The 16110-nt window shown below is 26.5% G+C and overlaps 5 protein-coding genes across 5 annotated transcripts; 2 read left to right on the top strand and 3 right to left on the bottom strand.

Annotated features, from left to right (window-relative positions):
- Nucleotides 1-244: 244 nt before the first annotated feature.
- On the bottom strand, nt 245-3662 carry Phum_PHUM429700 (Chloride channel protein, putative; the record flags this gene model as incomplete). Its single annotated transcript, XM_002429298.1, has 12 exons — nt 245-451; nt 537-800; nt 907-1107; nt 1182-1361; nt 1450-1713; nt 1786-1924; nt 2007-2298; nt 2377-2554; nt 2617-2870; nt 2989-3187; nt 3302-3466; nt 3555-3662. 12 exons carry the CDS (start codon nt 3660-3662, stop codon nt 245-247), a joined length of 2451 nt encoding a protein of 816 aa, XP_002429343.1.
- A 700-nt stretch (nt 3663-4362) lies between these two features.
- Nucleotides 4363-7106, bottom strand: Phum_PHUM429690 (uncharacterized protein; the record flags this gene model as incomplete). Its single annotated transcript, XM_002429297.1, has 9 exons — nt 4363-4537; nt 4626-4777; nt 4860-4990; nt 5064-5196; nt 5281-5479; nt 5570-5892; nt 5972-6250; nt 6298-6440; nt 6968-7106. 9 exons carry the CDS (start codon nt 7104-7106, stop codon nt 4363-4365), a joined length of 1674 nt encoding a protein of 557 aa, XP_002429342.1.
- Nucleotides 7107-9322: 2216 nt separating this feature from the next.
- On the top strand, nt 9323-9915 carry Phum_PHUM429680 (mitogen-activated protein-binding protein-interacting protein, putative; the record flags this gene model as incomplete). The annotated part of the gene is made up of 3 exons (XM_002429296.1): nt 9323-9390; nt 9518-9680; nt 9766-9915. 3 exons carry the CDS (start codon nt 9323-9325, stop codon nt 9913-9915), a joined length of 381 nt encoding a protein of 126 aa, XP_002429341.1.
- A 584-nt stretch (nt 9916-10499) lies between these two features.
- Phum_PHUM429670 (uncharacterized protein) lies at nt 10500-13887 on the bottom strand (the record flags this gene model as incomplete). Its single annotated transcript, XM_002429295.1, has 9 exons — nt 10500-11268; nt 11346-11613; nt 11828-11885; nt 11987-12262; nt 12346-12549; nt 12631-12866; nt 13118-13225; nt 13410-13679; nt 13755-13887. 9 exons carry the CDS (start codon nt 13885-13887, stop codon nt 10500-10502), a joined length of 2322 nt encoding a protein of 773 aa, XP_002429340.1.
- A 461-nt stretch (nt 13888-14348) lies between these two features.
- On the top strand, nt 14349-16064 carry Phum_PHUM429660 (uncharacterized protein; the record flags this gene model as incomplete). Its single annotated transcript, XM_002429294.1, has 4 exons — nt 14349-15252; nt 15327-15471; nt 15687-15883; nt 16000-16064. 4 exons carry the CDS (start codon nt 14349-14351, stop codon nt 16062-16064), a joined length of 1311 nt encoding a protein of 436 aa, XP_002429339.1.
- Nucleotides 16065-16110: the final 46 nt, after the last annotated feature.

Raw genomic sequence — 16110 nt, 5'->3', positions numbered from 1 at the left:
AGAGAGAGCAAAAATTTAATTAAATTTTATTATTTTGTATATATTTATATATATTAATAATGTTTGAGATTGACATGTTTTTTTTATTTGGTTTCAAATACCCCCCCCTCCCCCTCCCCCTTCCCCCTGGATAAATCCTATCGATCGTATTTACGTAAAAAAATAATAATAATAATAAACAAAACAAAAACGATACATGTATATACATATAAAAAAAAAAAAAAAATAGAAAACTTTTTCTATCTTAATAATTCAACAGACAATCTTTTGTACAATTTTTTGAAATTTTCAATTCTTCCAACCACATTTTACCCCGATGATTCCACACGTGGTATCGCGCCAAATCCTTTCTCGTCACCATCCCGATAACTTTATTCCTGTCAGAAACGACGGGAAGATGACGTAAACCTAAAGTACGAAACAATCTGAAGACTTTTGGAAGAGATGCAGACTGTAAAATAACGACCGTTTTCAATTATTTTTCACGTGGGCTCGTTGAGGAATAGATAATAATAATAATAATAATAATAACTCACGTGGAGAACGGTGTAAGAAGAGGGATTCATGTAGGGTCTTAAATCTATGTGATAATTCATTTCCTTTTCGGAAAATTTCAATTTATCCAATCCCATGTATCTCGGATAAGCGTTTCTAAATATTTTTAAATTTATTTTTTCTAGAAAGTTCACGTTGTCGTTGTTTTCGTTGAATACTTTATTATTCAAAAGAACGATTAATTGTGATCTTAATATGAGTCCGCGATATCGACCGTTGGATTTTATTCTTCCGTTATCCGATTCCTGGAATCCAAAAAAAAAAAAATTTTTCGAAATAAGAAAAAAAAAAAAAAAAAAAAAAAAAAATTTCCCCGTTTTTCGATTTTCTAGAATTTTTTTTTTTATTAACCTCATCTTTATTAACGACCGGAAATCCATTGTGAGATTTTGTTTTTAAAATATTTATTATGTTTGAAACTTTTTCGACGACGGAAAATGCAATGACGGGATAACTCATTATTTCCGTTGCGTAAATGGTTATGGCCAAAGGTGGAGGTTCCCACGGGAGTATGGGTACTCCTTTGAGTCTCGTATGAATGTCGTAAATACCCTATCGGTAAAAATATTTTTAATTAGTTTTTATTTTTTTTTAACGTAGATAAATAGAAGAAGAAGACAATCTACCTCGTTGAAATAATCACCCGTCCATTTTGCAACAATCAATGTTATTATCAATGGAAAACCTAAAACGATGTTACCCGTTCCTTCCATTAAAATAACGGATAACGACAAAGGCATTCTGACGATGCCTCCTAATTGTGCAGCTGCTCCAATCACGGCGTATTTAGCAGGATCGGCCCACATCTTTAATCGAAAATATTATTTTTTTTATAAGTAACAACCGTGTAATAATTAATTAATTAATAATCGATAATTAAAAAATTTTTTTTACTTCGTTGTTTGTCAGGTAATTTAATCCGATTCCGCACAGTCTTCCCCAAGCTGCTCCGGTCAGTAGGGAAGGTACGAATAATCCGCTGGATATGCTGAGACCGTACGTCCAACAAGACACAAAAAAATAAACCAAAGCAAAAAGAAATATTGATAATGGTTTTATTGATAGAGAATCGTCGTGAAAAAGCGAACGAACGCAAGCTTCCGGAGTTTGAAACCATAAAGCTGCCAATGCATTGTATTCACCGTCTCCACAATACATCTATAAACAAAAAAACATAATAATAATAATAAACGATTCATTAAACATTATTATTATTATTATTATTCTTACTTGGAGTGGATAATCTACGGGATTTTGACCAAGTGGCTTACAATCATTAACCAAGTAAATCATTAAAAATGCAATTGTGCATGTAAATGATGCAACAATTGCAGCTTCTATCACCTTCATCCAATTAAAAGTTAAATACCTGGAAAAATTTTTTTTATTTAATGAATGTATCAACAAGCGACAAAGAAGGTTTTATAAATTAAATTTTCATTAGTTAATACCTGATTCTGAACACTGTTAATTTATAATTTAAGTGATTTGATAAAGCACCCAAGAGTCCACCTAAAACTCCCATTAAAACATATATTAAAAGTTCTCCCAATTCATAATGTAATGTATCGAATTTTCCAAAATCTAATAAACCGGAATATGAAAGATCACCCAGATGACCGTGGTAGGCGCTAAGTATGATATTCAAAGTGAAAGTAGATATTAATGAACAAAATAATATTCTACCGATGAGACTCTGATGCCAAAAACTTATTCCTTCTTCAACGGCAAACAAAACACCGCCTAACAAAAAAAAATTGTTTTTAATAATTATAATGTTATTTATATTTTCAGTTGATGGTATAAAATGGAAAAAGTTACCTATGGGAGCACCAAAGGCAGCAGCAACACCAGCAGCAGCTCCAGCAGATACAAAATCTCTCTTTTCGCAGTCTTCACGAAAAAAACCAAAAACTCCAAAATCTTTTGAAAAGGTTGTGCTTTTACCTTGGGATATGCCAGCTCCGACAATCGATCCAGAGTGTATCATAGGACCTTCCTGTAAGCTATATATTATTATTTATTATTTAAAACACTAAAAACAAGATTAAAGAAAATTACCTTTCCGACTGATAAACCACCAACAACAGACAAAATAACTCCTAATACTTTAACAACTAATGTTTTTATTCTGACAAGTCTTGGTATTAACACTCCATTTAAATAACATTTTATATCTGGAATACCACTTCCAGCAGCTACAGGTTCTATGTATGTTACAATAATTGAACCGATTAAAACGAATAAAACATTGAAAGCTATCCAAATCAAATATGGTTGATACAAGCATTGCTTCGAAATGCAAGTATCGATATCTAAAAAAAACAAAAGATGGTTCTTTCAAATTCACTTTAAAAGAAAAAAGTTTTTAACCCAGAACAAGAACTATTATTAAATTATGAAATGTTAGATAAAGTTACATTAAAAACATACATTTTTTAATATTTTTAAATTTGAAGGCAGTTAATTCATTAACAGCGATATCAATAAAAGCAGCAATAATTGCTGTAAAAATACCGATGAAACAAAATATAAACCACCTTGATATATCTTTTTTAATAATAAATTTAAATCCTTTCGATCTTAATTCCTGAATCAACAGGTGATTTTCACATATATCAAAATCCAAACTCTAGAACAAGGAAAAAATTCTATTTAAAATGTTTTAATTTAAATTACATTAAATTTATTTTTTTCAGATAACCCAGTTATTAGTTAGTTATAATCAATATTCGAGAAATTTTACCTCAAATTTTCCTGATATTATATTCAATTGACCAGGTTTTACAGTTTCTGTGATTCTTTTTTGTTTTCTAGGAGGCCATTCTTGATTTAATGATAATGGACTAGCAGTAGCATCGACACACTCATATTCTGTTTGACAACTATCTTCGCTATTATTTATAGATTGCTGTAATATTATTTAAATATTACTATGAAAAAAATATAAAAAGAAAATTTAATTTTTTTTGGAGAAATTTTACATATTAAATACTTACAGAAAGGCCATTGTACCGTAAATTGTGATGTCTGTCTCGAAGTAAAGGTTCCCTTTCTGGAGATTCAGTACAATTTAAAAAAAATAAACTTTTTCTTGGCATAGCCATTTCCAATTGAAACGGCAAATAAAAATGTAATTTAATATTTAACTCATACTCTACTCGACTCCCTATCAGTCGTTTTTATCGTGGTTTTAGACTATTCATGACATTAAATAAAGATAAGGAAACATTTACGCCTGCTGAGTTATAACTTAAATATTTTCACATTACTCACGAGTACGCACGGTCTTAATCTCTGATAATTAACCTTCGTAAAAAACTTCACATTGATTTTGGTTTGCCATAAGAGAGTCGAAAAAAATGGAATAAAAAAAACTTTTGAAAATAAAATGAAATAAATACAAATGATACACAACCGATTAATAAATCAAGCACTTTATTTGGTATAAAATAAAAAAAAAAAAAAAAAAAAAAATTCATACTAAAATAAATTTACAAAGTAATGATGCAGTACTTTGCCCTTTGTTATATTTTCACTAACTAGATTTTTTTTTTTAAACATAGATACAAATCACAAAAAAATTAATTAAAAAATTTCTTCCCTAATTTTCAATTATAATTCATTATATACGCTAACTAACTCACTCAGTTCTGAGTTCTCTATAAAAATAATAAAATTATACTAATACATGAGCTAGAGATTATTAAGTTAATTTAAGGTAATATAGTACTGATAGTCAAAAAAAAAAAAAAAAATCATCATCTTATACAGTAAATTCAAAAAAAAACAAAAAAAACAAATTAATTATGATAGTTTTGCACCGTATCGTCTGCTTTTATGATGTCTAGCTCGAATATTAGCCCAATGTTCATAATATCTTTCGGCTTCCAACCATTCCTGATATTTGTACCACCATTCTTCCCATTTCATATAATCTTCTAATGTTAAATCCCTAAGATATCCCCTACTTTTATAATATCTGAAAAATTAATATGAAAAAATATGCCATCTTACATCTTAAAAGGAAAAGAAAGAGTGAGAGAGAGAGAGAGAGAAAAACGTCATACTTATATCGAACTCGAACATCGTCCCAAGCAGTTAATCCTACAGGTGCTGCATGCATGGATTCAGGAAAATATCCGGCACCGAAACGTCTGTCACCAAATTCAGGTGCACCAGCCCGATAAATGTCTTCTTCGTCAGGTCCTTCGATGACGACCTGATAAAAAAATTGTAAAAAAAAAAAAATGAATGTGAATTCATTTATTTATTGAAAAAGTGAGTAAAATGTCAATGATTACTTTGAAATCCGTTGAATCCGAATCTTTCGTTATTCTCATATTTTTTACAGAATCTATATCTCTTCGGTCGACGGACCATTGTGCCATTTTTCCAAAACGCTCCGACAAAGTCAACTTGGGAGCACCGGTACCTTAAAGATATTAAAAATTAATATAAACTGGATTGACTTTAAAACTCTTTAAAATGTAAGTAAAAATAATTACCCGAACCATCCGACGAAGAAGAACTTTCGTCTGATTCTGAATCGGCCGGACTTCCAGGCCTAACGATTTTCTTTTTTTTAGGTTGACCCTCAACTTTAACGGCAGTCAATAATTTTCGTTTACTATTTGAATTCTGAAATTTTTACAAAATGTTCATCAGTATGCGATAAAAAAAAAAAAAAAAAAAAGGAGGTGCTAAAAATTTAATTTAACCAACTTTTGATCGAGGAGGTGAAGGAGGAGGTCCTCTTGGATCCCTAGGAGGGCTACTTCGTTCTCTAATTGCACGAGTACCCTCTAATCTAGGTCTATCCTTTGTCGGAGGTTTTCTACCGATTGTCGTCGAAGAAGTTTTTGACGTTAATTTACCCGGACCCGATGATGTTCGAGATCGTGGCACGGAAAAGGAACGAGATCTGCACCAAAAAAAAAAAAAATTTAAACTCGCGTTAAACGAATATCATCATCATTATTATTATTAGTTAAAATTTTTTTTTTGATCCTACCTTGATCTGACTGAATTTTTTCTCCTTCCGTGTTTGGGAGAACAAACCGAACAACTTTCATCGGAACACGAGCTCACGCTTTCGCTTCCTGACCCGCTACATGGACTTTTAGGTCGACCTCCCGACGTTTTCGAAACGGGTTTCGTAGTCGGCGGAGTATGTGGTCTCCCGCGAGCGTGGGGACGCGACGAAGACGAGGATTTCCCGCTGGTATTACGCGGAGGCGAATAAGATCGTGAACGCGATTTACCTCGAAGACGAGACGACGACGACGATGGTAACGGCGGAGAACGAGGTCCAGTTCTAAAGAGCAATAACATTCCCTTTTTCAATAAGAACGCACACGCACACGCACACACACACACCCACAGACAACAGGGTTCACAACAATGTGATAAAGACTTGCCTCGGTTTAGAAGGCAAAGATCTTTTGCCGCCACCACCAGGACTACGACTTTTCGACCGGCTTGACGATTTTTCACCGTATAATTCTTTATAACCGCTATGTCTCCACCTGTTCGGATCCTTTTCTTCTGCTTCGAGTAATTTCTTATTCCAATATTGACTTTGTCCCGTCGTACCCTCTCTACGAGCTTTTTTCATAACGTTATCGATTTCTTTTCGTCTGGGTGGTGACGCAGCTGTTGAAACAAATTTACTCATCATACGTCTCGCTTTTTTCTTTAAATTAATTTATAAAAAAAAAAAAAAAAAACAAAAAAACTTACGCTTTCCTCGGCCTGAACGTCCCGAATAGGCATCCATACGTAATCTAGAAGATTTATCCGTAACCGACGACGAAGATTGTACAGGATCACGACGAATTTCCCGCGATCTCGAATCACGCTTTCTATCCATTTAAAGTAAACACCTGAGAAAAATTAAAAAATTATTATTATTATTATTTTTTAATCTAATTTTCTTTTTTTTTTTTTTTTTTTTTTCAGGTAGTTTGTGGTGAATGGCGATCGTTTGAAATCGACAACGGCAAAAAGTAAGTAATTTTTTACATAAGAAATTTTAAAAAAAAAATTTATAATAATAATAATAATTAATTTTAAAAAAATGTGTACTTTGAATTCTGGCATTAGAATTAAAATTTTTTTTACAATGACTAAAAATTACTCAAAATCTCTTTTAATAATAATAATAATAAGGTAATAAACAGGTAATAATAACGAGTAATAATAAAATTAATTGTTTTTCTGTTTTTTATGTTTAAACTTATAAAAGTGACTGTAAAAGTATGAGTACATAAAATTTTATTTTATTTTTTTTTGTAGAAAAAACATGGCGTTTTAACAATATAATATTATCATGTAATTTACCAGTCCATTTTATAATTATAAACAAAATTTTCTTATTACCTGTGTTGTGGTAATCATTCTCAGATTTTACCGTAACTCGATAAATGCATGCAAACCGATATAATAACTTTCGCATAACGTTCTTTTTTTTTACTCGTTTTCGCGAAACTGCGAACTTTGTTAAACCGGAAATGAGATTGTATCTCGACCGCCACCGACGTCGACGCCATTTACGAACACCAACCTCACTTTTCTCTTAAGTACGAGAATACCTTTAATACAACGTATCAGGTTTTTAAACGAAAAATAAATTTTTTTTTTTTTTTTTTTCAACTTTGATAAATTATTACTGAACTTAACAAGTAACAATAATTTTGATCTAAAGTTAACAAAAAAAACTATTGAGATTTTTTCTAAAGAGAAAATTAATTAAGCAAAAAAATTAATTGTATCAATCATGACTCGATATTACAAAAAATCATTTTTAAAAAAAAATTTTTTCTTTTTTTTTTCTTTTTCTTTTCTTTAACAACATTGTCATTAGATTAAATATTTTCTATACTTGTAAATGAAGACTTATTATTTTATTGTTTTTTTTTTTTTAAATTAAAATTTGACTATAAAAATGAAATAAATATTTTTCTACATTATCGTCTAAACCTTTGTTTAGGTAATTTATAATTCATATTTGAAAATTATTAATCAACTTTTTTTTTTATCATTATATGTGATTAACCTTCCACATTATTCATTTTAAAAATATTTTTAAAAATTTAATGAAAGTTATCTAACGATTAAAATAGATTTAAAGTAAGTAACTTAATTATTTAGCATAATCGTTAAAAACACATTTTAAACTTTTTTTTTTTCATAAGGTTATTTTTCTGTATTTCTGATCCTACAATACCTTTCCTGAAACAAAACAAAAAAAAAAAAAAATTATCATTACTTAAATTATGAATAAATAAATGCTACAAAAATTCATTCATAATGTTTGTAAAGTTTTAAAAGTCGATAATTGTGACGATAAAAGTTGCAATAAAAGTAAATATATATGTAAAATAATTTTCAAAAACTTATCGAATATAATTTCTAAGGGGGCATAACGACATGCAGTCACTCATGAAAATACAAAATAAAATAAAAAGCAAAACATTGAAAAAAATTATAAATTTAACAAACAGCATTGTGCCTTACCAAAATGTGCAGTTAGATTAAACTGAAGAGTTCTTGAAAAATACTCAACACCAACTCCCGATAATTATTTAAATAAAAATCCATTGAATAATATGTGATCTTCACAATAAGTTATTATAAATGTAATATAATAAAAACTAATGTTTTTAAATATTTTAACTGGTTGTAACACCATTATTTTAATTACTCATAACTAAATATAATTGAATTTCAATAATGTTTTATGTACTTTTTACAGTGAACACATCAATACTAAATTTCAATTGATTGTGTTTTAATTTTTTCAATAATCTAATTTTTACAATTTATTTAAATTTTAATAATGCAATAAGCAGAATATATTAACATGTACATTATGTATAATCTTTTTTATCTACACAATGAAATAAATAAAAAAATTTTCAAAAAAAATTAATTTCAAATGAATGAATAGTAGCAGTAAACAAAATAATATTATATATGTATAATGATATTAAACTAAGATAATTTTTTATAAGTACACTATTATAAGTGAAATGACAAAATATTGATAAAAATATTATATCAAAATTTAAATTATAATTTCACTACAATTTACGGTTTTAAATATATATATATATAAAATTATTATATTCTTCTAATTTTTTGCACAACAAAAAATTGCACCAAAATTTATTGTCATCATTTTTATTTCACAAACAATTTGAAAAAAAAAAAACTATACTTTAAAACATTTAACTATATAACCTTTATGTGATAATACTATGTAACTGAAAGAATTGTAACAAATATTCTAAATGGTACTTACAATAATATTAAAATATTTAATTAGTTACAAACATGTAATATGGCGTCCTTTGCAGAACGCGATCAATACAAATTATTATTAAATTTAATTAATTGTTTTATTTTAATTTAAATAAAAGTCTATCTAGAAAAGGCATTGTAAATATTCACACAATGTGTAAAGGGACCAATTACTCTAAAATTATAGTTCATTATTATAATTAAATTTTAACACTTAATTTTCATGTAAATATTTGAAAATGCAGGGTTGCCAGCTGATCAAAGTTGTGTCATACATTATGTAAAGTAAAAAAAAAAAAATATCGGTGTTTTTAAACGTAGTAATTTACAATTAAGGATCATATGTATTGATTTAATATTCAATAATAATTTATAAATTAATTGATATAGTTTTACATTAAAACTAAATAATACTAAACCAATTTTGTTATTTTTAATTACTTTTTTTTTTTTTTTAATTAAAATGTTGCGTCCAAAAGCTTTAACTCAAGTTCTTAGTCAGGCCAACACTGGAGGAGTTGATAATACATTGTACGTTAAAAATATTTTCTGACAAAATATTAAATATTATCGAACAAATTGTTTAAATTAAATTGATATATTACCTGTAGTTTATTTAATGTAATTTAATATTAATATGAATTTTTATAAATTGTAGGTTGTTAAATCATGATGGTGCCCTTTTAGCATACAGTGGATATGCAGACAGGGATGCCAGAGTCACAGCAGCAATTGCTAGTAATATATGGTCTGCATATGAAAAAAGTGGAGGAACTGCTTTCTCAGAAGATACATTACAAATTGTTTTAATGGAATGTATGGTAAGAAATTTAATTTTAAATATTAAATAACAGTGTGTGCTGAAATGTATGATAGGGTTGTATAGATTTACATTATTTTTTTTAGGAAGGAAAAGTAGCTATAACAACAGTAGCTAACTTATTGCTGTGTTTATATTGTTCTAAACAAAATGTAGGTTTTGGAATGCTAAAAGAAAAAGCTAGAGCATTAGCTGAATATTTAGAAGGTCCATTAAGCCAAGTTGCAAATTCTTAATTTTTGTGAAAACTCCATTTTAAAGTGCTGGATATTTAAATTTTAAGACTGCAATACATATTGTGATACGTTTAATTCAAAAGTTTTATTGTAAACCTAAATAATTTAACAGTCAAGTGTTAAAATAAGTATTTTTTTTAGTTACAGCAGGAAAAAAATTAAAAATTATACAACTTCTTAATATTTTAAAAATTACTGTGTAAAATTTGCCAATGGATGATCATCATAACTATTTTTTAACGTTTTAATTGTTATTAGATAACAATTTTAAACGATTTATTTATGTAAATTACTAAAAAAAAATGTTTATATATATATTTTTTAAATCTTAGGATTATTAAAATGTTGTTTTTTTATTATCAAGTAATTTTTAACCTTTTAATGAATTTTTAAGAAGTCAAATTAAGTTATGTACATCATTTAAATAAAATCAATGTTTTATAGATGCTGATCTTATGTGTTTAAAAAAAAAATTTGACAATAACAAGCATTTTATGTTTTATTAAGGTTAGTATCATGTATTTATTTTTTATTATGAAAAATAATGAATTATAATATCACAGCCATTAATAATTTATCTTTTATTAATAACAATCTAATGTATTCGCTTCACATTCTGTATTAGATTTAATAATGTCTTCCAATAAAGAATTAACATCCATATGAATATTCCACCATTTTTTCTTTTCATTTAAAAATTCATTATAATGAAAATTTTGCAACATTTTTAAAAACTTTTCAGGTTTTAACTCTTGCAACAGAATTTTATTAGTGTAAGACTGATCACTTTTACAATTTTTTTGAATGTTAACGAGTAAACTTAAATCTCCTTCTTTGACTATTTCATCGATTACTGCTTCAGAATTAGAAATGGTTTTTTCAATATGATCATTTCTTGTTTCCATATTGAAATTATTTACGTCTGTATTTTCAAATAATAAATTTAGGTTTGTATTTTCAGATGTACATTCATGAGAGTTTTGACTCTCATTAAAATTAATCAGTTTGTTTAGGTTGCAGTAAGATTTTAAAATATCTAATAAATTAGATGTTATTTTAGCTGATATCTGAACAACTTGAAAATCACAATCGTTTATTAAAGTTGATAAAAGAACATACAAGCAACCAATTTTAGATAATTGATTTAATGCATTGTATAAAGTTTCGATAATACTTTCATCACTAATATTAATATTTTTTTTCTTTTCAGAGTCGACAGGAATACCATGAGCAACTAGTACTTTAATAATGGCAGCTTCCCAAAAAAGAAGAGCATTAATTTTAACTTCCCAATGCAAATCGCAAATAGCTAAATAACTCATCGTTTCAAAAAAAACTTTTAATTGTTTGGTTCTACAAATAAAAATTAAAAGTTACAAAGCAGAAGGTAAGTTTTTTTTTTTTTTTTAAATATTATCATGCATGCATACCCTTCATTAAAATAAGAGTAAATTTGTTTTAACAATAATACACCTTCTTGCCGCACAATCCCTTCCGTTTCCCTTTGTATTAAAACAATAATTTCGGAAGATAAATTTAACAAATTTACGGAAAATCTTATTTTATTTATTTTAAGTAATGCGGATAAAGCTCTTATGGCAGACGCTCTAACGTAACTTTCAATATCTCCATTTATAACTGATTTAATTAAAGTGAAAAAATTTTTTTCTTCAATTATGTCAATCAAACTCGAATTATCTGAAATAGAACATAAGGTAAAATTACTTGTAATGTTTTTTTTTTTACTTGAATTATTTTATTTTTAAAAGTAATTTACCGTTTTCCGCGAGTTCTACAATTTTCGTTAGAACTTCGATACAACTATCGCGAATTTCCCAATGAAGATTATGAATATGTTTAAAAACGCTTGATAAAATATTTTCAAATATTTTATAATCTTTATTATGTCGACTTACTGAAGCAATGTTAACAATTATTCGTTTTACTAACGATAAAGTATCGACAATCACCTAAAAGAAACAAAAATAATTTTATAAAAAAGTTTATTAGGAAAAAAAGTAATAAAAAACATCACTAAGATGGCTTCTCTTATTAGTTGTTAGATACTTACAACAGATGATAATTTTTCATTTTGTAACAATTGACTAGTAAGTTTTATTAGATCAAAATTATCCTTAAATTCAACTTTATTAACATTAAACTTTTCTATTAGTAAAGACAATGATTTTATTATTGCTGAAATTACTGAAATATCATCTGCAGGATTATGTAATTCCTTTTTAAACTTTTTATTGACAGGTTCATCGAAACATTGAAAATTTATTTCATCGTAGAAAAACATATTTAACACAAATACAAGAAAGTTTAACAATACTGTTACTTCCCTCTGAAATGATTGAATATTGTTTAGTAAAGTGCAGGTGAATAATTAATAAATTTAAATTATTTTATAAAATTGTTAGTACTCACCAAATCTAAGCATTGCAGATTTGAACAAACATTTAACAAACCTCTCACAGCCAAATTTTTTAAATTTTCATGAGTTTGTATTTTATTTCCAAATGAATTAATATAAATTTTACAGTCAGGTATAAAAAAATTAAAAAATTTTTCTATTGTTTTTTCAAATATTTCATTTTCTGGTGAACATTTATAACTTAGCAATGGAACAAGCTAAAAATTAAAATTATTAACTAGTTTTCAATATTTTTAAGTTAAAAAATTAAAATTCTTTTTAACAATAATAATACTAACTTGAAGAACTGCTAAATATAATTGAACAGATGTGTTAGAATTAAATTTCGTTTTAATTTCATCAAATTGTAATTGGCAAAATTTTCCCAAATTAATGATGCAAATAAATCGGTTTTTAGTTAATAAATTTTCAAAAACTTTCAGTATAATAAGAAGGACTTCATTTTCTGAACACTTATTATTGTCAACTAAGATTTTTGTTATCAGATGTAAAATGTAAACCGATGAAACAATATCTGCAAAAACATAAAACTTTTAAAATAATAGTCACAATAATGTGAGATAAAAAATGTTAAATAAATCAAACCTAAAGTGCTTTCATCATGGCAATTATTAAATAAACTTTGCAAATTATTTTCAAAATTATAAAACTTTTTAAGTTCTAAAAAATAAATTTTGGAATTTTTTCTAATAGAATATTTTAAAATTTCCCTAAATAATTTTAGTGATAAATAATCTCTTGAAGTTAAATTTTTTAATGAATTACATGTTAAATCGATACTTTCAAATTGTAAAGACAAAATTTCTTGCAACATTTGACCAACGATCGAGTCACCATCAGTACTTTTTAAAAATTCATTTAAAAATTCTATACCTAAAATCAAAAAAACATTGGTTTTGAAAATAAGTTTAAAAGTTATAAAAAAGTGAATGAAAAATACTAGAAAAATTTAAATATTTACAATAATGAGCGACATAAAAATTAGAATTATTCATATAAAAGTTAATAACCACTTTCCATCGTTCGTTATCAATTAACCATTTCCTTCCAGATTTACTCTTTTGTACATTTCTAAATAATTTTATAATTGCTAATTTTAACAAATCATTATTTAATAAAATAGGTTCTACAGTTGCCAACAATTCATTTAAAATCTCATCTTTTTGAATAAATTCAAATCCTTTGCAATGCTTGGATAAAATCCCAATAAAATGGCATAGAAAAGTAGCCGTGTGTATTTTTGGATTTTGAAATTTCCATAATTTAATTGTTTCCAGTAACCAAATAGATAATCCAGGTAATTCTAAATAATCATTTGGTTTTAAATCTGTGGGGAAAAAAATACATAAAGTAAAACAAAAAATAATAAAAAAAAAATTTTTAAATATAAATTTTTGTATACCAAATTCCAAATTTATGTGTGACACCAATTTATCTAACTGCGTATTATCTATACTTTTAATTTTTGAGTCGGAAATTTTATTTAAAACTTCCATAAAGTTTTTGCTGAAAGTTTTCTGATCTGAATCACTCATATTTATTTGGTAAAAATTAATGGCTGTTATTTGAATTTGATTTTTAAAAATGTAAATATTTCTCCTAAATTAAATTTTTGCGTTTATCCTCCTTCTTTTTCCGAGTTTATAAGTTTACAGCAATCTTTTTTCTCATTCATGAATCCTTTTGTAGGTTTATAATTTTAGAAATTAATCAAATTGGCGGCATTATGTCTAAAATAATAAAACTAGCCAACTGCCTGAAAACGTAAAAGACTCTAAATGTATTAAATTGTTGCATGCAATGTTTTTCGATTCAATGATGGAAAAAAAAAAAACGGTTAATTTAATGAAAAATTATGTAAATACGTTTATCGTAAATTTTATTTTTAAAAAATTTCCTATTTTTCATTACGTAATGTATAAAATTATAATATTCGAGTATTTTTGCGTTCCTAAAAGTTGAGTATGTAACGACATTAGTAAACATTTTGAAAGACATGTATACTGTTAATAAAAATAGAAAAACAATTGTAATTTTTTTTCCGTTTATATTAGAAGATAATATTCAGTTGATTTTATACGGGGATTTAAATTCATTTAGTGATGTCGTTAATATATTTTTTACAGTAAAAATAACTGAAGCCAATAAACCGACAAACTTTAAATGCATTTGTGAAAATTTTTCATCAGAACAAGAAAGGCATAAAAATTGGATTTTTATTACCATTAAAAATAAAACACTAAAAATAAAGACACTTAAATTAAATGGAATAAATGAAAATTATAAAGAATTTCTCATTTTATGGATTAACTACAATTATAAACTATTTTCCACTTGTGAATTTTCAACATCAAAAACAAGTAAAGCTTCTTTTAGTAAAGAAAGTTATTTTAGTCACCTCATTAATAAAGTAGATGAAAATATTAATTATGAGAAAAAGAAAAAAAATGATTATTATGGTGCAAAGATTTTTAATTTGCTATTAAACTTTGTATTTTTAATAGTGCATAAATTAACTCAAAAAAGCAAAAAAATATTATTTCTTTCCAAATATCTTAGTATAGTATTACATTTAAATAATTACTTTGATGCTTTGCTATGGGCTTTAAAGTCAATTAAAAGAAAACAAAAAATTGATGTTAAAGTTACAAATTTTCTATTATCATCTGTATTGGATACAATTTTAGGAATTATATTTTTAAATTGGTTAAATTCAAAAATATCATTGGATTCATCGGCAACAATTTTTTTAAATTCTGCTGAATCTATAGTCGATTCGATTAAAAATTTGATTAATTGGCTGAGTGGAGATCCAGCCGGATTAAAGTTAAATTGTGCATTTAATCAGATATTAGCTAATTTTTTTATATTTCATATTGAAATTTGGTGGAACTTTTTAGGTAATTTATTTTTCAGTTGCCCTTTTCTTGGTTTTTGATAGTATTAAACAAGTGAGAATAATTTTTTTTTTTAGGTTATATTAAATTTATTGTCAAGATAATATTTCAAATTTTTTTAATATTAGGCCTTATGGGAATTACTTTTCAAGCTTCCATAGCAATTGATTTATTGGCACTCGTTAGTTTTCATATTTTTTTCATTCATGCCTATGCGGCTAAGTAAGTATTGCTAACTACAAAACATTTTTTTAATCTTTTTTTCTTATATTTGTTATTAAATTTTTCATTTTCATACATTGCTCTAAAATTTAGGCTGAAAAAACATCTCTTGTATTAGGAATTTAATCTAAAATGTATCACTAGGTGACAATGCTAGTACTCAGTACGATAAAAATTGATAATAAAAAATTATTTGAACCATGTTTAATTTTTAGATTATACAGTATACAATCTTCAACATTAATATCGTTGTGGAGATTATTTTTGGGGAAAAAGAAAAATCCTTTAAGAGGAAAAGTTGACTCTTGCGATTATACACCAGAGCAATTATTTGTCGGAACTTTGGCATTTACAATTTTGTTATTTTTACTTCCCACCACACTTTTATATTATGTTGTTTTTACATCTGTAAGTAATAAAACATTTAAATCTATTCTTTTTACAAACAATTTTAATTTTATTGTTATTTTTTATTTAGATAAAACTTTTGGTTTGTATAATCCAAGCAATTTTAATGATAATTCAAAGCTGCAATTTGGTTTTACCAGTTTACACAACATTTTTATGGATTATCAGATCTTCGAAAATACTAACCGAAATCGAAATAGAACCTGTTGGGTATTTTCCTTCTAAAAGTGT

This window comes from Pediculus humanus, genomic scaffold (genome assembly GCF_000006295.1).
Source record: "Pediculus humanus corporis 1103172108195 genomic scaffold, whole genome shotgun sequence".
Lineage (NCBI taxonomy): Eukaryota > Metazoa > Arthropoda > Insecta > Psocodea > Pediculidae > Pediculus > Pediculus humanus.
Note: the sequence above shows the minus strand (reverse complement) of the source record. Positions and strands in the feature narration are given on the sequence as shown.